General features: G+C 34.6%; 2 protein-coding genes across 7 annotated transcripts; both read left to right on the top strand.

Annotated features, from left to right (window-relative positions):
* Positions 1-7,727: 7,727 nt before the first annotated feature.
* LOC107949530 (putative metallophosphoesterase At3g03305) lies at positions 7,728-20,427 on the top strand. 6 transcript variants are annotated; one of them, XM_041089467.1, is made up of 6 exons: positions 8,018-8,154; positions 8,680-8,830; positions 17,040-17,287; positions 17,796-19,370; positions 19,812-19,931; positions 20,069-20,427. In XM_041089467.1, the coding sequence occupies exons 3-5, from the start codon at positions 17,066-17,068 to the stop codon at positions 19,926-19,928; spliced, it is 1,914 nt and encodes a 637-aa protein (XP_040945401.1). In that variant the 5' UTR covers positions 8,018-8,154; positions 8,680-8,830; positions 17,040-17,065; the 3' UTR covers positions 19,929-19,931; positions 20,069-20,427. The 6 variants fall into 6 exon arrangements, with proteins under 6 accessions (XP_016739689.2, XP_016739690.2, XP_016739692.2 ...); XM_016884200.2 differs by lacking the exon at positions 8,680-8,830 and having other exon boundaries at positions 7,728-8,154; XM_016884201.2 differs by lacking the exon at positions 8,680-8,830 and having other exon boundaries at positions 7,728-8,154; positions 20,055-20,427.
* On the top strand, positions 8,947-12,692 carry LOC121215254 (uncharacterized). Its single transcript, XM_041089469.1, has 2 exons — positions 8,947-12,241; positions 12,559-12,692. Exon 1 carries the CDS (start codon positions 11,222-11,224, stop codon positions 12,167-12,169), a length of 948 nt encoding a protein of 315 aa, XP_040945403.1. The 5' UTR covers positions 8,947-11,221; the 3' UTR covers positions 12,170-12,241; positions 12,559-12,692.
* Positions 20,428-22,496: the final 2,069 nt, after the last annotated feature.

The raw sequence follows: 22,496 nt of genomic DNA, 5'->3' as shown, positions 1-22,496 counted from the left end.
TAGGGATTTGTGAAACTCACCCAATAATCTAAAGGTAAATCTCGGGTCCTGATTTGAAATGATAGATAGCGGTACACTGTGTAACCTAACAATCTCATAAATGTACAGTTTAGCTAATTTTTCAAGCTAGTAATCTATTTTTACAAAATTAACGTATGTTGACTTGGTCAATTTATCAATTATTACCCAGATTGCATATTTGTTTTTCAGTTTCAAAGGTAAAATCGATACAAAATCTACTCTAACTTGTTCCCATTTCTATTCTAGAATTGTCACAGGTTTTAACAAACCTAACAGAACCTTATGCTCGACTTTAACTTGCTAGCATACCAGACATTTTGTCACGTATTCTGAGATTTCTCTTTTCATTCTTCGCCACCAATATAACTATTTCAAATCATTGTACATTTTATTACTACTCAAATGAATCAAATAAGTACCACTATGAGCCTCATGTAAAATGTCTCATATCAAGTCTAAAACTCTCGACACACATGACCGATTTTGAAAAAACAATTTTATATTTCATCAACACTAAACTCAAAAGTCTGATTGCTTTCAAGAAGGTTTTGTTTTGCTAACAACTTCGAATCATTTTGCAATTCTTGAATTCTCTAAAGGAATACTTGTTTATCTCAACTCGACTAAAATGGAACCGTCGTGTTCTAGAGTCAAATGAGTATTCATTTCTTTCAAAGAAAATAGAGACTTTCAACTCAAAGCATCAGCAAAAATGTTAGCTTTACATGGATAATAGTAAAAAAATACATTGCGATTAACTTTTATAACTTTTACAATTTAGTGATTATACCGTAATTAACTATCAAATTGAAAAAAATTAAGGGAATAAACTTTAATTAACCTTTATACTAACCTTGTAACTATTAAATAATAATTTTTACAAAATCGAATATCAAAAATAGGTTTTGAAACTGTCATTTTCGACACCATTAAAAATCAAGTTGTTACATTGAGGATGATTAAAGTTGTTTACTCCTTGATTAAAGGGAACCCTTTGGTTCCCTCCCCACTTAAGGATGGGGTGACCACACCACCTCGGGTTGTAGGTGTTGGAGTAAGGATTGTTTCCCCTATTCCCCATATAATTTACCTTAACATAGGAATTCTCGTGGGGGTCACCCTAGCTCACACTTTCATTCTCATTACCTATATTAACAACCGTTAGATGGGGCCGAGTGGGGACTTGCGATCAAGCAGAGCTATGTTCGAGGTTATTAAACCTCTTGAGAATTTCTTGAAATTTAACCTCGCCACCAATTGCATTCATGGTTGGCAGTTTAGGGTGGGTTTGGATGGGAGGAGTGTTTACCTGAGGCTAGTGTAAAAATAGCGGTAGCGGTGAGGTTAGATACTATAGTATGAGACAAAAAGTAAGCTAAACGCACCGCACCGCCCATCCAAACCCACCATTAGCTCGATATGTGAACCGCTCAGTTAGCCACATATATGAATTCATTGTCATATCGTTAATGAGTTGGCAACCCTCAACATATGTCTTGGACATGAACGCCCCTACGGACACTTCATCTAGACTAGATCGTAAATTCCCATCTAGCCTATTATAAAAAGTTTATATTTGGAGCCAATCTTGTAGGCCATGGTAAGGGCACTTACGTAGCATTAGTTTGAAACACTCCCATATTAACACCCCTGTCACATCCCAAAAACAATAGATCCAAAAAGGCGAGAGAGGTATGCATATTAAATTTTTTGGCACACTATGGTATAATAATCCGCCACCTTGCTAGCTTGCTGGTGAATTAGAGTATTAGTGCATACTAGCATTAAAATATCCACCTGTTGATAGTATCTAAGGATTTAATTATAGGGTATCTTTCAATGAAGAAAGGGAATGCCTAAAGAAGAGTACACCCTAGTGTTTTGGCTAAGCACAAAAAGCCAACTAAGTGTATGAGAAAGTTGTAAGAGAATTAATTGTCTTTAAGACCACGTCATATGCGAGTCACTGCCAAGGTATAGTACACTTGGTTTGCATTAGTACTGTTCAGGTTGGTCATTATAACGAAACTAGATGGGAGTCAACTAGATTGATTTGACCCTCCCCATGATTGGTCAAACAGTAATGTCGATATTCATTAGATTTTCTTTTATTTTTCCTAGATTTTTTAGGGAAATCAAGGGACAATTTCAGTTAGCATCTCCACTTGTCAAAATCCACTGAAGGGGATCGATAATATATGTAGTGAAAGAAGGACATTCCAAATGGTTTTTGTTTCTGCTCGATGTTCTGGTCATTCTTTCTAACCTAAATGTTCTCTTCTTCTTCGTGAAGCTAGAGCTAAGGTTTTGCTTAATCAATGGATGATTCAACCTTCTAGTAAGTCTTATAGCTCTGCATATTATGATTGTTGAAGAGTAGGGATGATAAAAGATGTAAGAATAGTAAGGTGTGAATAGAAGGCCCTATATGAGGGTCGCATGTAGTTGAAATGTTAGTGAACTATTTGTAAATGTAGATTCTAATGGAAATTCCATGATCTTTTAAGTACTTGCTGCTACTGGATCGGGAAGGACAACTAAAATAGAAGCTTTAGGCTGAGGTAAAGGTGGATCTCTAGTGAGTCTCTAGACTCGACTCTTGGACATTACTTTATAATGATTCTTTCTATGGTTAATGTCCCTATAGTTTAGCATGTCTTATTGAGAAGTTGTTGTATGTATGTATGTATGTATGTATGTATGTATGTATGTATGTATGTATGTATGTATGTATGTATGTATGTATGTATATATGTATGTATGTATGTATGTATGTATGTATGTATGTATGTATGTATGTATGTATGTATGTACATATGTGTGTGTGTGTGTGTTTCTTGTGAAGTATCTGTATGCATATAAATGAAGTGTACAATGTGCTGCATGAATGATGATGTGTGGTAAGCATTTATGGGTTAATATGTGTTGGGTAATATGATTCTGTTATAGGTATGAGTTAAATCTATGTAAATGTGTCCATTATGTTAGATGAATGATGCATGACAAAGTATGGTTGGAGAAAAGGGGGTTCGGGTGGAGTGTCTGGAAAATATGTGATATGATAATGGGCCCTGTGGTGGTGCTTTGATGATGTCCGTCAGGACAGTAAACATGAGAAAAGGTCAGTGTGGCAAATATGTGGAAAGACCATGGCCATGGCACATTTTGAAAATGGCGGTTGAGCCGCATTTAACTACTAGGGTTTCTGCGTGTCCTGGGGGCGATGATGAACAAACCTTAGGTGATGCTGAGTTTAGGCAAATCCATATCGCCAAACACAATAGTTTATGTGGTGCTTTGGTGGCAAACCAAATAGAGCCTTTGTGGCACGTTATCTAGAAAGCCAGTATGGCGAATATGACATTCGTCGAGATAGAAAACATGAGGAAAGCCTTTGTGGTGAGTTATCTGAAAGGCCTATGTGGTGTATTATTTGGGAAGCTTTAGTGACGAAGTGATCTGGAAAGCCTTTGTGGCAAGTCATTTGGAAATCCTGTATGGAAAATTTTATAGTGCCTAAGTGGCGAGTTTTTAGTTTTCCTTTATGGCGAGATCTGTGTATGCCTTTGAGGAATTTTCTGAAAGAGTCATCGACAGTGTACTCGACTCATGAACCCGCCATAATAACCCGTTAGGACAGAGAGCTTGGCATATATGAAATTATGGGTGGTGTAAGTGTCCGCCAAACCTAGGCATTCTCACATTATGTATCAAAGTCATCTGGGATTCTATTGGATGATCTAAAATATTGCATTCATTGGAATAAGTTCATTGTCAAGATTAATTCAAAGGTATGGTATGACTAGTATTTTGATAGCCACTAGAGCCAGTATAAGAATCCGTCAAGAGTAGTATCCGTATGTATATCATTTTGAGCAATTTATCCAATTTCTATCTTCAAAGAGATTGTGAGATAGGATCTGCAATAAGATGTGAAGCCTATGATTTGCCAATCGAGTGAAATGTGCATAAGGGGGAGGTCAAGTGCAAAGGTTGGCGTATAGTTATCCGCCAGGAATTAGAAAAGTATCTACCAAAGTCTAAAAGAAAGTTCAGAATCTTCAAGTCGAGGAATTCAACAACAATGTTTAAAGCTAATATTGGTTAAGAATCACTAAGTTCCATTGAACTTACAGACGTCTAATTGTAATTCAAATTCTTAGAATTGAACTAGTACACCAGAAGAGACCAAGCCAGAAATGTGCCAAGGTGACAGTTCGAAGAGTGGTATTATGCATACAGTAGGGCACTCTTGGAAATATGACGAATATTACTCTACGCCATGATTAAATCTGTTTTAACAAAGATTTAAGTTGTAATGTCTTATACTGATTTTGAGAACCTGTTGTAATTAATAAATGTTTCCTTCAAAATATTTTTGGCTTAGAAAAGAAAATAAATAAATAAGAAGTATGTTCAGTATGATTTTCGCTAGTTGTAAATTTTTGTTAAGTATTTAAGTATTCTGGCATCCTACATCTGGGTCCGGTAAATCAGGTTAGGTATAAGGTGTTACAACCCCATACCCAACCCAATCGCCAAATCCAAGGTACAAGATGCCACATTTGTTGCTAGAGTAACTATGATCAATTACTTTAATTTACACCATTATACATTTAATTACGAGCAATTCATGCATATAATATGATATACAATCATTTCCAGTTTTAAACAAGCTTACAAAAACTCTATTGTTAACCCGAGGTCGAATTACAACCAAATTGTAAAGTTTTTAAAATTTCAGGTTAACATCACGACTTTGGGGGTTCTCAACGCAACATAATGACTTGGTGTTGTCGCGACGACAAAGGTCCAACATCACGATGTAACCGTCTGTTTCTAAATGGTCAAGTTTTGCAACCTATTTGCAATCACCTAAACATCTCAAACACATTTGCAATTATAATTTCAACCAAATATACACATCCAATGAATTCAATTATAGCTAAAGTACCTTTTATACATATATACTTCACATCCATTTCAAAAATTTCATTTAAGTACACAATTCATTTCATCATACTCGTCATTGAACTATTTGACATATATGCACTTGTATATAGATACATTACCATATAAACTAATAGCATACCACAAGTTATGCCCAACCAAATATTGTGACATTTTCAATTTCATATACTTAAACATATGACCATTTCCAAAATACCAATTCCAACTTCAAAAGTTCACATGATCACATATTATATCAAAAACCAACTCAACCTAGGTACATGCTATATAATGAACAAAAAGTGACTATACAAACATTGTTGAGTCGGGGGTCACTTTCTGGATGTTGGAATCGCTTCTCAGGACTTCAAGCTAAACCTATATTTGTGCACGAGAAAACAAACCATACAATGAATGATAATACTTAGTGGTATTTCCATGATTAAAAACATTATAAAACAAGTTTATATCAATTGTATATATATTCAATATCAAATTCTAACATCAAGTAATACATATACAATTCATACTAATTCTCAATCCACATATCAATATGTATATGCAACAAGGTGTACCATTCATGCTAAAAGAATCAATTATTCATTACCACAATTAACAAGCTATTTGAATATATTCTACCAATGTCATTAATGTTCACATTTCTATTCCATTTAACATATTCAATCCAAAATTGTATTTCATTTTCGAATCAAAATAATCATTAGCTATCTTTCCATATCAGCTCTCAAGCTCGTTTAACTGGCACGTATGGTCTTTCGTATGCTATCAATATTCATATACCGCAATTTACATTTGAATCGTCAAATCATGATATCAATTTAATTCATATTTCAATTAACCTATTCACATGTTATAACTCTATTAATTTGGCTCAGACTCGAGCCAAATACACAGATTAACCAACTTGCATCCCAATTTAGCATCATAGTGCATCATCGAATAAACCGAGGAAAATATACTAGCACACATAGTGTGTTATTGGATAAACCGAATCAACTATACTGGTACATAAGTGCATAATCGGTTAAACCGAAGTAATAGAAACTAGCACATATAGTGCATATTGGCACACAAAGTGCATCTTGGCCCACAAGCGCATACTAGCACACGAAGTGCATACTAGCGCATAAGCGCATTCCTGGCACACGAAGTGCATACTAGCACATAAGTGCATATTGGCACACAAAGTGCATATACCTGTACAGTTAATAGGATACCAATAATCAAATCATTTCATATAACCCATTCATATATCATCATTTTCAATTCATTTCATTATCAATCCATATAACATATTATCATCAAATTCATATCATCGCATATTCAACACCATTGTTCCATACCATTTCTATCATCAATTCCTAATATAAGGCATTTATCCAAGAGTTTCCATTACCATTTATCCTTCATTTGTTGACATGGGGACACCTATGCGTTTGTTTTGTATTTTTAAAACAATGGTTAAATTTTAGTTTTGGTCCCTCTATTATGTCTAAAATTGAAATTTAATCTCTATAGTTTTATTTTTAACATAATTTGGTCTATATATTTTTATAATATTATTGGTTCGTCTAAATAGTTAATATCGTTAACTTTTTAATTAAAATATTACATGTTTAAGAGTCTTAAAAATTGACAATTGGTTTCCCATTTCTTTTAGGTTTCCATTGTCAAATTTTAATTTTGACCCTTAAACTATGCTAAAACTTTAGATTTAATCTATATACTTTAGTATTTGACATAATTTGGTCCATCTACTTTTATAATTTCATTAGTTAGTTTAAATAATTAATATTACTAACTATTTAAATCAAAATGCTAACGTCAATTTTTTAAGAACACTATTCTAGTAGAAAGAATTTACTTTATCATGATGAATTTGAATTGGTGCTTTTAAGGAAAAAAATCTTAATCAATATTTTTAATGTTGTTTTTATTGTTACATGACTACCAAATGAATATATATTTTTAATTTTAAAATGTCACATTAGAGAATTTAATTGAAGAAATATAATGGTGATAATAGGCTTGAAAATTTTAAATTCAAAAGCAAAGAAACTAAATTCCTAAAAATAAAAAGGAGGGAAATTCTAAATATACAAAGTGTAGAGGGACTTAGAGCATATTTTAACTTTCAAATTTTAACTTTGTAAATTAACACAAATATATAATCTACCCAACATGAAGCATAAGGTGAGAACCATACTAGTTACTATAATTTGAGGGTTTTTTGGTCAAATATAATTTGAGTTTATTATGAATATTTTTTTGTGTATGTATCATAACTGATAAAAGTTTATTATGAATATTTTTTTTTGTGTATGTATCATAACTGATAAAAGTACCTTTATACTAAGAGTTGGGTTGCATTTTGCCCTATTTACTCAAAAAGGGTAAAATTAGTCATTATTGTTAGATCAAAGAGTAAACGAGTCATTTTGTTAAAATATTGATTAATTTTTGCGGTTGAAAACTATTCCTTATACGCTAGTATGACGTACACTAACATGTCATGTGTAATTATCGGGTTATTTTATCAACCACGTCAATTTTTAACACTAAAAATAAATACAATTTTTAATAAAAATCGATTATTAAGTTACAAAAATTAATTCACATTTTTTGGGTAGAAGATGGAAAATGTGAGTTTCGGTGGTAGATTTACCACCATAACCCCCATCATTCAATCTGAAACTTGTAAAATTATAAATAGATAAAAAACAAGAAATACGGATGAAATACTACCATAAAACTAGCTCGTTGAACGCAGAATCAAACGGTTGCCCAAAAACTAAAAACTAAAAACATAACCAAACGGCCCAAAGTCCAAATTCCAAATCAAACCTCCGTCTCTCTTCTCAGAGACAAACGCAAGAAAATTAAGAGTAGTTGTGAACATGGGCATTCTCCTAGTGCTTTTGTTATGCCTGATTATACCCATTTGTTATGCCCAACATCAACACCAAACATCCTCCTTCTCTTCGCGTAGAACAGTTATAGATGTAAAACACGGTCCGGATTCAGTTGTATGGGCTGTTCAACTCTCTGATCTCCATTTCAGTGTTCACCATCCTCAGAGAGCCATCGACTTTCGGAACCTTGTTCCTCCTGCTCTTTCCATGATTAACCCTTCTCTTGTCCTCATCACTGGTGATCTTACAGGTTTAGATTTCATTTCTAGCTTGATGAGATTTTCATGTTTGAGTGTTTCTTTTATGAGAAATCACGATCCTGAATTTTGGGCTTGTGTTGATTTTTTTTAAATGTTCTTGATTTCGCGTTCTTTTGTCAAGCGCTGGGTCATGGGTTTAGTTGCATTATATGATGCCACTAAATGTGCTTATTTTGGTCATTTAGTTCATTGGCTTATTTATTAAATTTGGTTGGAACGGGGTAGTATTTGGTAAAGAGCCTGTTAATGTATATTGTGATTGTAAATTAGGTGTTAGCTTGATTGAACTGGGAACTGTTAAATGACTTTTTCCTATAAATTAAAATGCTCAGTTTAGAAATTTTATGTTCATGTATGACTTTCCCACCTCTGTTTATAATATTCTACTTTCTAGATACTGCTGCTATTAAGGCAAAATGTTGGAAAAGACAACAATTTGCCACAATTTTCTTGCTACTGTGTTATTATGTCTATCTACTTGCATCCCTCTGTCTTCTGTTTTTACCCATTTACAGAAAATTATACGAGATCCTTCCAAAGAGGGGGGGGGGAAGGAACATCTATATGTACTTCAAATTAGTAGTTTGGTTTCTATTGTTTTCTCCCACTGGAATTAACAAATGGTCACAGAGCCCAGAATTTGCAGTGTAGGTTTTTCCTGATCCTGTAAGCTCAAATCTGTTCCTGCTTTTTCAAGCCCCTTCTGTCTATTCTAATATTATCTTGCTGATGTAAGAACTTAAGGTCACAAACATGCATCCAAGGTGTATAGGATGGTAAATTCATGAACTTTTGCATTAATCAGTATTATGACTTATGGCATCACTGACTTGGTACAATATGAGTGGAGTATGAAATATATGTTGTTTGGTATGTATGCTTATGGTGTTCTCACCAACTTTAATGTTGTTAAAGGGTGCAAAGCATATTGTAGGTGCTAAAACCCTTGCAATGTTGTTAAGATTAAGATATATAATTATGATAATAAACTTTTTGGTCTAGTTCATCTGCAAAGCAGGTAATGTGATACCCTACACCCGTTTTGACATCCGGTATGGATGGAAGATGCCACCGGAGCACAAACCAAAAGGAAATCTTGAAAATAAATAAGATTTAAATCTTTGAATCAATTTAATAAATTCATATAAATGAAATAAAATCAATTTAGAGGTTTTGAATTCAAGTCGAAATCATTTAGAAACAATTCCTGGGTGATTGGAGGTGTCCAAGACCAATAACGGGATTTTACGAGTCCAAAGTACCAAATAGTGCAGGGGTACTGTCTAGGGGCTAGGTATCAATACCTAAGCCCCATGTTCCGATACCCTTAGGCAAAGTATAGGTACCTGGGTGTTAGGTATCAGCACCTGGTTCCAAGTACCGTAGTTTTTAGCCACTGACTTTTTGGGATCCGATACTTTAATATATGTACCGGAACCTGGATCCTTGTGACCAAATTTTTGGTCACTGACTTGTAAAGTTCTGATATCCACACCCTAAGTTCCGAAACCTTGGTGTAGGGGGCCAAAATTTCACAAAGAAGCAACCTCAAACACACTCCAAATCACCCTAAAACAATCCAAACATAAAACTTTCACGAGGGATCAATTCAAGGCATATACTAGTAATCCCAAACACATTCTAACTTACCCTAAATTTAACTAATACTGAAGACATTTAAAAATCATATTAAGACTACCAAAATGAGTATCATGCATAGCCACAAATAGCTCAAATCAAGATAATTAAGAGCACGCATGCTTTTTTAGTATTCATAATCATCTAAGTTTTTAAGCCAACCAAATGTATACTACAAGGTAAGCATCAAAATCATCCAAAATATCAAGACTCATAGTAAGATAAAACTAGTCTATATGCATACAATGAGAATGACCCTCTAGTACATGCCACTAGGAGGCACTTATACAAATAGACAAATTTCATACTCTTTGAGCCTAGCTAGTGGTGATGTGATTTGGAAAGGACATGTTGGCTTCACGAACGCTTCTCAAAACCTACGCGCAAATAAGCAATAGCGCGTTTAGCTTAAAGCTTAGCAAGAAAATAGAAAACACTCACTTACCTTGCTCTGAGAATGAAGGGGCTTGCAAAGACATAAATAAAGCTATAATCTCGTCATTAGCAATTCTAATGGCATGAAAGTTCGTTAATCATAAACAAAATCATATAATAAAGATTTGTTAATACATATCTTAAACAAATAGTTATACCACATCAATACATAGGCCTCGGTAATCTTAGTGAACTATGATTTGGACACTTGGGACTCCCACCCTGACTCCACATATATTGCACTTCAAGTGCATTTCCATCCTTGACACCAACATCGTTCCATATCGTATTGTTGCCACAATGCACGCAATCAAGTACGTATTGGCATGCCAACCATAACCTAGCTATTTTACAGAGTTTACAAGGGCAAAACTTTCAATAATTAACCAATTTAAATTAGCAAGTCATGCATACATTCATATACATGTACCATTAAAATTGTTTATTCCACATATCAAGCAATATGTGAACTTCATGACTCATGTCACATATATCCTATTCCCATTATGCACATTTTGTATCAACATTCGTTTCTCACATGGTTCATATCATTTCACAATCAAAATCCCATATGTTACATTTCTGGTTAACTATTATTAAATTTCACCTTAAAAGAAATAATGTTTCATGCCATTTAATAACCATTTCACTACATATATACATATACACACACCGATCTCTCTCTCTCTCTCTCCCCCTATTTATATTGTTGGAATCCCTATAATTAAGGATAAAAACCTTACCTTATTACTAGTAGTTCCCTTGTAAATAGAAACTAATCTCAGTTACTGATTCTTAGAAAATTAGGAATTGTTTCCTTTAAAATAATTATTCCTCTCTTTATAATCTGTAAACTAAAGCAGTAGAAATACATAGAATATTTTTCCTCTGAGTTTTTTCATGGCATCAGGGCTTTAGGATTCATTCGATCCTATTTTTTTCTCTAATTTCCCTTCTTAAAAATTTCTTCAGTTTAGTCCTCCAATGGGTGATATTAGTGAAAATTTATCTGAAACTGAGACATCACAAATGACTCAGAATATCAATCAGGGAATCACTCAAGGTGAAATTAATTCATCCCTTATAATCACTAATCATCGGCTAAATGGGAAGAACTTCCTGCAATGGTCTCAATCGGTTCTTATGGTGATTCGTGGTCGTGGCAAATTAGGATACATCAATGGAGAAATTCCACGACCAACCATAGCTGATCCTACTTATGCCACTTGGGAACTCAACAATTCAATTGTAATGGCTTGGCTAATCAATTCGATGGAAGGCCATATAAGCCGCACCTATCTTTTTTTCAAAACTGCAAAAGACATGTGGGATGCAGTCAAAGAAAACTACTCAGATTTAGGAAACGTCTCCCAAGTATTTGAGATCAAGCTTAAGTTAAAGGATATCCGACAAGGAACACTCGAGGTAACTCACTACTATATGTGGCAAGAACTGGATATGTACTATGAGGCAGATTGGGGTGAAGGCTTAAAACACAACAGGTTTATGACCCATCTCAACAATGAACGCCTTTATGAGTTTTTAGCAGGACTGAACCGTGAGTTAGATGAGGTCCGTGGTCGAATTCTAGGCAGATCACCTCTCCCAACGATCGGTGAAGCATTTGCAGAAGTTAGAAGAGAAGAAAAGCGTCGTCTTGTCATGATGGGAGATTCAAAGGAACCTAAACCTATGACCCCGATTTCTAACCATCCTACTGAATCCTCTGCTCTCATCTCCAAAGGTCCACAGCCACAAAAACGTGCTGGAAATGATTCTGGATCAACAAGACCATGGTGTAGTCACTGCAATCGTGTTGGTCATACAAAAGAAAAATGCTTCAAACTCCATGGCTATCCTAAAAAAAACAGAATGATAATAAGACTGCCATGTTATCCTCCACTACTGCAGATGTTCTTGATGTTCGCTTAACCGAAACATAGCTTGAGACTCTCCATAAGATACTTGTTACTCCCACTACTCATGGATCTCTAGCCACTCAAGGTACTGCCCTCAACATTGCTTTTGAATCTAATAATCAATCTCCTTGGATACTCGATTCGGGTGCCTCCGATCACATGACAGGTGACTCCACGTTGTTTCACACCTACACTTCTTGTCATAACAAATCCCGAATCCGCATAGCTGGCGGTTTTTGCTCACCTGTGGTTGGAATAGGAGAAGTACAAATGACAGAGAGTTTTTCTCTTGATAAAGTCCTACATGTCCCAAACTTGTCCTGTAATTTACTTTCAATTAGTAAACTTACTAAGGATGAAAAATTTCTTGCTGAATTTTCTGCAATTGGTTGTGTGATACAGGAACAGAAATCGGGGAAGATGATTGGCACTGCTAAAGTTGATGATGGACTATATATTTGGAATAAAAACAGTACACAAGGGGGATTGACTCTATCCACTTCAAAAGAGGACACTATTATGTTATGGCACCATAGGTTAGGACATCTAAACTTTGTGTATTTGAAAAAACATCTTCCGCTGTTATTTCGAAATAAAAGTATTAATTCCTTGAAGTGTGAAATTTGTCAATTATCTGAACATACCCATGTGCCATACCCATTAAAACGACATATTCAATCCCAACCTTTTTCATTAATCCACAGTGACCTATGGGGAGCTAGCCGAGTGAAAAATATTACAGGGGCTAGATGGTTTATAACCTTCATTGATGATCATACTAGAGTTTGTTGGGTCTATCTACTCAAAGAAAAATCTGAAACACCCAAAGTATTCCAAAATTTTCACTCAATGATTCGAACCCAATTCAACTCTACCATACATATCCTCCGTACTGACAATGGGAGAGAATACTTTAACTCTGTCTTAAGTCCATACCTTTCTGACCAAGGCATTATACACCAAAGCTCTTGTCCTGACACTCCTCAACAAAACGGGATCTTTGAGAGAAAAAATCATCTCCTTGATGTGGCTCGAGCCATAATGTTCACCATAAATGTTCCAAAATACTTGTAGGGAGAAGCTGTCCTCATTGCCTGTTATCTCATAAACCGAATGCCATCAAAGATCCTCAATTTCCAAACACCTCTAAATACTCTTTTAAAGGCCTTCCCTCTATTTCATGTTCCTAATCTTCCAGCCAAAATATTCGACTGTAAAGCTTTTGTCCATAACCATAAACCAAATCAATCCAAACTTGATCCTCGAGCCCACACCTGCATCTTCATTGGATATTCCCCTACACAAAAAGGCTATAAGTGTTACCAACATTGCGCCGAATGTTTGTCTCTCGGGATGTTACCTTCTTTGAAAATGAACCATACTTTCCAGCATCTCATCTTCAGGGGGAGATTTTTAATGAAGATGAGACCCTTAATACTCTCCTCATTATGCCTCCTGATCCTACTACTACTATCACAAACAAACCTATCCCAGATTTAGTTGCTGTTTCCCCTGCGTAGCAAGAATTTAACACCGTCCTTCCCGATAACAATACCTCCACCGAAGTACAACAGCCACCTGATCAAGGAAAATAGCAAATACAGGTTTACTCCCAACGGAATCGTTCTCCTGAAATTGATACAGTAGTGCCAATTACATCTCCAACCGAGGACTGTTCTGAAACAGAAGTCCCACCTCCGTCACCATCCATCTATCTTCCAATTGCAGTTCGAAAGGGTACAAGGAGCTGCACTCAACATCCTATTTCTCGGTTTGTATCCTATGAAAATTTATCTAAGTCTTACAAAGCTTTTGTGACTAATGTTGATTCTGTAAAAACTCCAAAAAATATAGAAGAGGCCCTTGAATCAGCTGAGTGGAGACAAGTCGTGATGGAAGAAATGAAGGCCCTCAAAAACAATGAAACATGGGAAGTCTCGGATCTACCTAAAGGGAAAAAAACCGTAGGGTGCAAATGAATTTTCACTACAAAATTTAAACCCGATGGCCATATTGACCGATGCAAAGCTCGACTTGTGGCTAAGAGATTCACCCAAACTTATGGTCTTGACTACAATGAGATGTTTGCACCGGTTGCCAAACTAAACACCGTTCAGGTTCTGCTATCTCTTGCTGCCAACCTTGATTGGCACTTGACTCAATTGGATGTAAAAAATGCTTTTCTCAATGGGGAATTAAATGAGGTGTACATGGATTTCCCACCCGGGTTTGAAGAAAACAAGGACCAAGTGTGTAAGTTGAAAAAATCCTTGTATGGGCTGAAACAATCTCCACGAGCGTGGTTCAGCCGATTTGCAAAAGCTATGACTAGCAAAAATTGCATTCAAGGACAGGCAGACCACACCATGTTCTACAAGCACTCGGAAGAGGGTAAATGCTGCATCCTTATCGTTTATGTCGATGATATAATATTAACAAGAAATGACTCGAGCGAAATTTTGAGATTGAAAGAATTTCTTGGTATAGAGTTTGAACTTAAAGACTTGGGGAGTCTTAAATATTTTCTTGGTATGGAGGTAGCAAGGTCGAAAAAATGTATCTTCATTTCCCAAAGGAAATATGTTCTTGATCTACTGTCGGAAGTTGGTTTGATGGACAGCAAACCAGCCGAAACTCTTATGGAGTTTAACCTTAAATTTGGAACTAATGAGGATGGAGAAGAAATTGACGGGGGGAAATATCAACATCTAGTAGGAAGGCTCATCTACCTATCTCACACCCGTCCAGACATAGCCTTCAGTGTGAGTGTTATTAGTCAGTATATGCATGCCCCGAGGGAGAAGTACTTGGAAGCTGCATATAGAATACCAAGATATCTAAAAGGAACTCTAAGTAAAGGTCTGTACTTCAAGAAGACTGTCAACCGAAGCGTGAAAGTCTACACTGATGCAGACTGGGCAGGTTCTGTTAATGATAGATGCTTTACAAGCGGATATTGTAGTTATGTTTGGGGTAATCTTGTGACGTGGAGGAGCAAAAAACAGTCAGTGGTAACACGCAGCAGTGCAGAGGCAGAGTATCGAGCACTATCTCATGGTATATACGAAGGAATTTGGATACAAAGACTTATGGGAGAACTAAAAGTGCCTTATACCAGACCTATGAAGATGTACTGTGACAACCAGACTGCTGTCAGCATAGCACATAATCCTGTGCATCATGATTGGACCAAACATGTGGAAATAGATCGTCACTTTATAAAAGAAAAAATACACTCAGGAGAAGTATGCATCACCTACCTACCTACTAGACAACAAGTTGCAGACATGTTAACTAAAAGTTTGAACAGAAACATGTTGGAAGAATTTATTGGCAAGCTGGGTTTGATTAACATTTACACTCCAGCTTGAGGGGGAGTGTTAGAATCCCTATAATTAAGGATAGAAACCTTACCTTATTATTAGTAGTTCCCTTGTAAATAGAAACTAATCTCAGTTACTGCTTCTTAGGAAATTAGGAATTGTTTCCTTTAAAATAATTATTCCTCTCTTTGTAATCTGTAAACTAAAGCAGTAGAAATACACAGAATATTTTTCCTCTGAGTTTTTTCATATATATATATTAAAAAGAAGTAAACATGTTCCTTGAGATTCTTACCTTCCAAAATGTACATAAACAAAAGGAAGGCTTCTTCCTTTTTCTTCAATCCTCAAGCCCCCCATTTTCCTTTGCTTGAATTTCCACCTTCAAGCTTTTTCTCTTCGATAATATGAATATCCATAATAAATGCAAGAATCATTAATGACCATATTAATGGCTCAACCACAAGGAATGTACAAAAGTGATAAGTGTGCCAAGATGAAAAATACCAGAGCTCTTACCTTACTATAAGTTTTCTCACTCTATTCAAGCTTCCTCACTCTAGATATTTAAAACCCTAAGTGGTAGGTGATGGGAAAAAGATGAAACGATTGGCTCAAATGTTTGTTTTATAAGTAGATTTCAAGAAAGAGTGAAGAGAAGGGTGGATTTGAATGGATTTAGGGGAAGAGATCAAAGAAATAATAGAAGGGAAGGTTTTCTTTTCTCACCTTGAAATGGCTAGCTAGGAGGGATGAAAATGGGGGTCTTCTCCCTTTTTCTTTTATTTTTCAATTGTAAAGAAAGTCAAAGTCAAGTTAGTAAACAAGTCAAAAAGAAATGCATGGTTAATATTTGTTCTTAATTAAGAAAAATGATCTAATGGCTCATAGTTCATCCCATCACCACCATAAATCATAATTTCCAATATTCTAACATGTTCTTATACAAAATATCTAAAATACCCTTGTGGGCAAAATTACTTTTACCCCTCACTAAAATCTTACCCAACCAAGTCCAAAAGCTTAAAACATATCACTATATTGTCTCATCGCACAATAAATGCTCAAATCTCATTAAATTCAAAGAAATCATAATTTTTCTACCAAATTATGGATAGAATTCTCAAAATTCAATCATATGGTAAACTGGAAAAATTTTAGGGTGTTATTTGCAAATTTTTTCTCCTGTTGTTGGCAAAAATATGCATGATTTTCTTATAGTCCCATGTCTTTTGTTGAATAGTCAAAACATTGAGAGCTAAAATGCTTGACATTATCCTCTTTCTTACTGATAAAAGTACAACTAATAACAATATAAAAAATTAAAGTAAAACTTCAATTAGATGGACATATTTTGTGTCTACCGCCTTAGAAAGGAAGCGTGCCTAGGTGGCTAGGCATGCCGCTAATCAAATGAGCTTTAATTGAAAGGTTCTGAAGCACTTTTATTGTTTGGCACTAAGGTGTGATATCTAGGCATGTGTCTAGACACACGCCTTCTGACCAATTTTATGATCACAACGGTTTATTCATCTTAAATAAAATATTTTCTATCAACAGATGGGAAAAGCAAGGATTTGTTAGTAATGAAGCAAAATGAAGAGGAATGGGTAGAATACAAGAATGTAATGGAAGATGTTGTGAAAAGAAGTGGACTCGATAAGAACATCTTCTATGATCTTAGAGGGAATCATGATAATTTTGGCGTACCAGTGATTGGTGGCTTATTAGATTTCTACTCAAAGTATAGCATCAATGGGCAATTGGGAAGGAGTGGACATGTAAATAGTGTCACACTCACTCTTCAGGTCACTTGCTCTCTCTCTCCCATTTTATGTGTGATTTATGGTTTTATCTGGAAAGACAATGTTAGATTTTTAACTGGAAATATAGGTCTTGTTTGTTTTCATATCTGAAAATTTGTTCAGATTTTGTGCTGCCTGACTGATTGGCTTTTTATTTATTTATTTATTCATTCGTGTTGCTGTATTTCAGATAAGTGGTTAAATTTCAAATTCATGTAAATATTAATATTGCTGGCTTTCATATATGCAAATATTTGCTTTAATCCATGACTGGCTGCAGTTTACTCCACTCATCTGCAGACAATTAGTTAAAATCTGCATGAGAAAAGTGCATGGAACTTTAGGTTTTCACTTTCTGTATCTCATGATGCAAAATGATGAATGATGATGAGATTGAAAACTTCTATCATGGATTCTGAGGACAGGCTCAAATGCTTGTTAGTCCATTCATCCTATTTTAAACTTAGGAAATGTTTTGGTTATTTATCTTAGTAGTTTGTTACATCACCAGGCTGGTAAGCGGAAGTATCTGTTCGTGGGGTTGGACAGCACCATGTCTGTTGGGTTACGAGGTCCAACTAATCTTTTTGGGCATCCAACTGACCAACTCTTGGCTGAAGTAGATTTGGAGCTATCACAATGGGACTCTCAACCACTTAAACCAGCAAGCAAGATATCTTTTGGGCATTTCCCTCTTTCATTTTCAGCATCCTCTCAATCTGGGAAGACCCTGAAAGATATTTTCCTAAAGCATTCCCTTTCTGCTTACGTATGTGGGCATCTTCATTCAAGATTTGGAAAGAACTTAAAAAGGTACCACTTGTCAAGTCATAGATTTTTATCATCTCAGAAGTTTTTCCAGTTTAATTTAAATCAAAATCCTTCAGAAGGCAGTAAGAATTGTTCATTTGGAGCTCCTCCTGTTCAAGAATTTTGGGAATGGGAAATGGGTGACTGGAGGAAGACTAGAGCCATGCGAATCTTGGCCATTGATAGAGGTCATGTTTCGTTTGCTGATATTGACTTTAAGTCAGGGTCCAAAAAGACTATTATATTACCCACATTTCCACTTGACTCACGTTTCATGTCAACATCTTCATCGCACCACGAGTACGAATGTGAGCATATGCTCCCTTCATCTTATGAGACAGTGAGAGCTCTTGTGTTTTCTGTTTCTCCAATTGTGTCAGTTGTAGCTAAAATCTACGATACAAGATATGAAAATCTTGACATTGTTGTGGATGCACCAATGACTAATCTTGGAGATGAGTCCTCGAGGGGAGATCTTTATGCAGTTCCTTGGAACTATAAGGCATTCCAAGACCCATCTGCTGATAGATTCTGGCTGCAAATAGAAGCAACTGATATCATGGGCCGGACAACTATGACTGAACTAAGACCGTTTTCTGTAAATGGGCTTCATGGTAAGGTATCGTGGACTTGGAAGGAGTTTTTTGTCATGGGTTGTCAATGGGAAGCCCTGTATTATCCAATTCTTTGGGTGTCTCTGTACTTTCTACTCTTAATCCTCCTTATCCCTAGAGCTTTTCTCTTTTTCTCTAGGAAACAAATAACTTACAAGAATGTTCTTGCTGCAAAAGGCTTCATAAGTGGCGTAGGATTGGTTTTGCAAGAGCTCTGCAATGTTCCTATAGCATGGTTTGGTTTCCTGGGATATTTATTCTACCTGATTTTGTTTCCCTGGTTTACTGGACAAGTTTTTACTGATGGTGAAGATAAGGGATACATGACATACATGGGCTGGGCAGTGAAATCTTCTGATAATAAGAGCAACCATGATTATATTGGATCTCCTGATGTCATGGTAGTTGTTCTTCCTCATCTCATCTTTGTGGTCTTGCCGGCTATTTTATCCTCTGGAGCTCTGGCAGCTGAGAGAGTTGTCCATAGAGGCAAGTTTCTATCAGTTTCAGGAAAGAAAAAGGATGACTACAGCGGACTGGATCAGAGATCTGTTAGGTATGATTCCCGAGGCAATAGAAGATCAAAATTCCATTTTGGTGGGCACTGGATTCGGTTAATTCTATTGGTTCTTTGCTTGGTTATCTGTTGGAAGCATTTCAAGGTAAATCGTCTAACCCCTATCAGGCTAATATGGAACAAATTGGATTTTAAGATACTAGATCCACATCGGTTGGTACCATTTCCTCTAAAAAACTGTGGAATGGATCACATAAACATGGATTCCTTTCTCACACGTAATTGTGGGTATTATTTTCTTCATTCTATAATTTGAAAAGATTGCAGCTAATGATTTAGTTGGCTAACCATTTATATCTTGTCTGCTAATAGTTTTTTTAAGTTGATGGAGCTCACTAAACACACTATGTTCAAACTCTCATCTGGTAAACAATATGTAATGATTTTGGAAGGCCATAAGTAAATCTTTTTCATTTTCCACCCCACTTTTTGTTAATGCAAAGATGTAAGCGATATTCTCATTCCCAGTTCCATGATTTCTCTTGTACCTATCTCTTACTTAAATATGTTGCCTTCTTTCCTGCAGAATTGCAGAGCCCTGATGAAAGCTTATGAGATGAATCCATTGCTCCATTTTCCCGTGTATACTCTTGGGATTCCACTATTGTTGGTTTATGTTATCCACAAAACTAAGAGGAATTAACAAGTACAGTAGGATTTCTCTTCTCCATTTCTGTTTTTCATGCTATGTCACAGACAATCCTTTGTAATATGGCATAAATGCATTTCCAGTATGCTTGGCTTAATATTTGGCCTAAAACACACTCAGTCTGCTGCCTGCAGATGTTCAACGCTTCCGCTCAAAGTACATCAAAAGGATCTCGAAGATGATTACGGCATTAACCGGTTGAAAACTCAGCTGTAGACACCTGGTTTAGTTGAAAACGTAGTTTTAGCCTGTTAGCTACGGTAAATACTAACTGGCAATTAACAAGGGAAGCTTTTAGAAGATATATTCTCTTTGGATATTGGACCTTTCTATTCCGATTACGATTTTGCCATGTACCAGAATTGAAGATAAACAACTGTGATACCTGAAGGCCACTTGATAGTAGGACTACATAAGGTTCAACTTGATTCTGAAAAAGAAAACGAAATGGAAGAGATGAAAAAAATATAAAGTACCAAATTTCAAAATTACACATTAAGTTTGATCTAATGTGCAATGTAATGTAAACTTTGATTTGGTGCAATTATATACATGAAAAGTTTATATAAATCTAGTTATAAAAATAAATTATCTCAAAATTTGCAAAACATATTGCAATTTAACATATTGCAATTTTGTCAAAAAGAAAAATAAATGATAAAATTTTACAAAAATAAATTAAAGTTGGCCGATTGGGATTATTCAAACTACCTTTCATGACAAACATGAGGTGAAATTTGTTTTCAACGTGAAAGACCAATTAACCATGCAAAACAGTTTGTAACATTCATTTAGATTTAGCTTAAGTTTCTTAAAATTTAAAACTTATTTATTTACATTTATAACATAGTTAAAAAAGAAAGATACACGGTCAAATCCTTGTAGATGTTCTACTCACGTGCTAATTATTTTGATTTTTTATTTCTATTATCTTTTGGTTGGGGTGGGAATTTTTTTAATGCTAAAAATGGGAAAGAGAAAGAAAAAGAGAAATGAAACGAAAGAAAGTGAGACGTGGAAAAGAAAGACAAAAAAATGTTGTGATTTTTTTTGTGTGTGTGTTTAAAGTACATTAAATTTAATAATATAAACTTGCATAATTTTTTTACATTTTAATAAATTATTTAATATATTTTTTATGTTAGTATTCAAATATAATTTTGGGTCAAATACTTAGGAAAGAAATTCACTTCCACTTTTTTCAATCACATATTGGTTGTTTATGTTATTTTTTATATTACATTTTAATTATTTTGTAGAATTTTGTCTAAAGAATAATTAATTAGTGATCAATTAAAATAATTATTATGCTTTTCCGATGTAACACTTCAAATTTTTTGATGTCGAAAAAATTGATTTGGGGCCAAAAATTTAAGCGGAACTATTCTGTAAAGTCAAATAGTAAGACTTCTAGGAATGAGTTTTGGGTTAAGTTGCGAATCATTAGTTAAAGTAATTATTATGTTTTTATTAGTATTATTTAGTGGGTAGTGAGATAATGATTAAATTGAAATGTTTTTAAAATTTATGAGATTAATATGTAAATAGATAAAAGTTGAATTTTGTGACATAAGAAAATTTAAAAGGTAATTTACCAAATTCCCATTAACAAATGCACCATTGGTAGTTTTTAAAAGGGGTGAACAGTTATTGGGTTTTGCTTTTCAATCTCTCTTGAAATTCTCTTCATCTGTTTTCTAAAATCTTGATTTCAAACATTCAATTTTGAAAGGTATTTTCCAACAAATCCATCAATGTTTTAAGCATTAAAACTTGATTGTTCATTTTTATTTTTGGATAAAGGGATTTCAAAGCTTTTTATTATTTTTTTAAATATATCAATTGAACTTTTATATTTTTTTTTCACTCGATTGAGCTCTTAAATATTAAAATTTTAATTAATTAAGTTTTTTGACCGTTCACGATCAACCGTTACAGAATAATGACAACATTTTTTAGTTTTTTGCCACATGGCATTCCCAAATTGTGCCACGGGAAAAAATGGTATTTCACATATAAAATTATTTAATAAATCATTAAAAATAACACTTAATGATATTTTTGGCCTTTAAATTTTTTTTAAAAAAAATCAATTAAATCCCTCCGAACTTTTTGCACTCAATTGAGCCATTGAACTAACAAAATTGACCAAATAAGCCTTCTAACTAACATTGAGCGTTAGTAGTTAACAACAATGTTGACATGGCCATTAATAATGCCATGTCAACACACATCATCACTAATTGTTGATGTGGCAGTACCATGTCATTGTCGGTTGCTGATGAAACAACAAAAAATTAAAAAATATTTTAATATTTTAAAATAAGTACACAATAAATTTGGACAAATGGTTGTCTAGGTTCATTTGAATCTAGACAATCATGACTCTAGATTCATTTTAGAATTAAAACTATAAAAAATTATTAAAAAATCATTAAAATTTATAAAAAATTTTAGAAATAAATTAAAAACAATAAAATTTTATAAAATTTATAAAATAATTTATTAAAAACCATAAAAATTTAGAAAAAATAATTTATAAAAGTTTCTAGAAATGAATTA

This window comes from Gossypium hirsutum, chromosome D03 (assembly GCF_007990345.1).
Source record: "Gossypium hirsutum isolate 1008001.06 chromosome D03, Gossypium_hirsutum_v2.1, whole genome shotgun sequence".
Classification (NCBI taxonomy): domain Eukaryota; kingdom Viridiplantae; phylum Streptophyta; class Magnoliopsida; order Malvales; family Malvaceae; genus Gossypium; species Gossypium hirsutum.
Note: the sequence above shows the minus strand (reverse complement) of the source record. Positions and strands in the feature narration are given on the sequence as shown.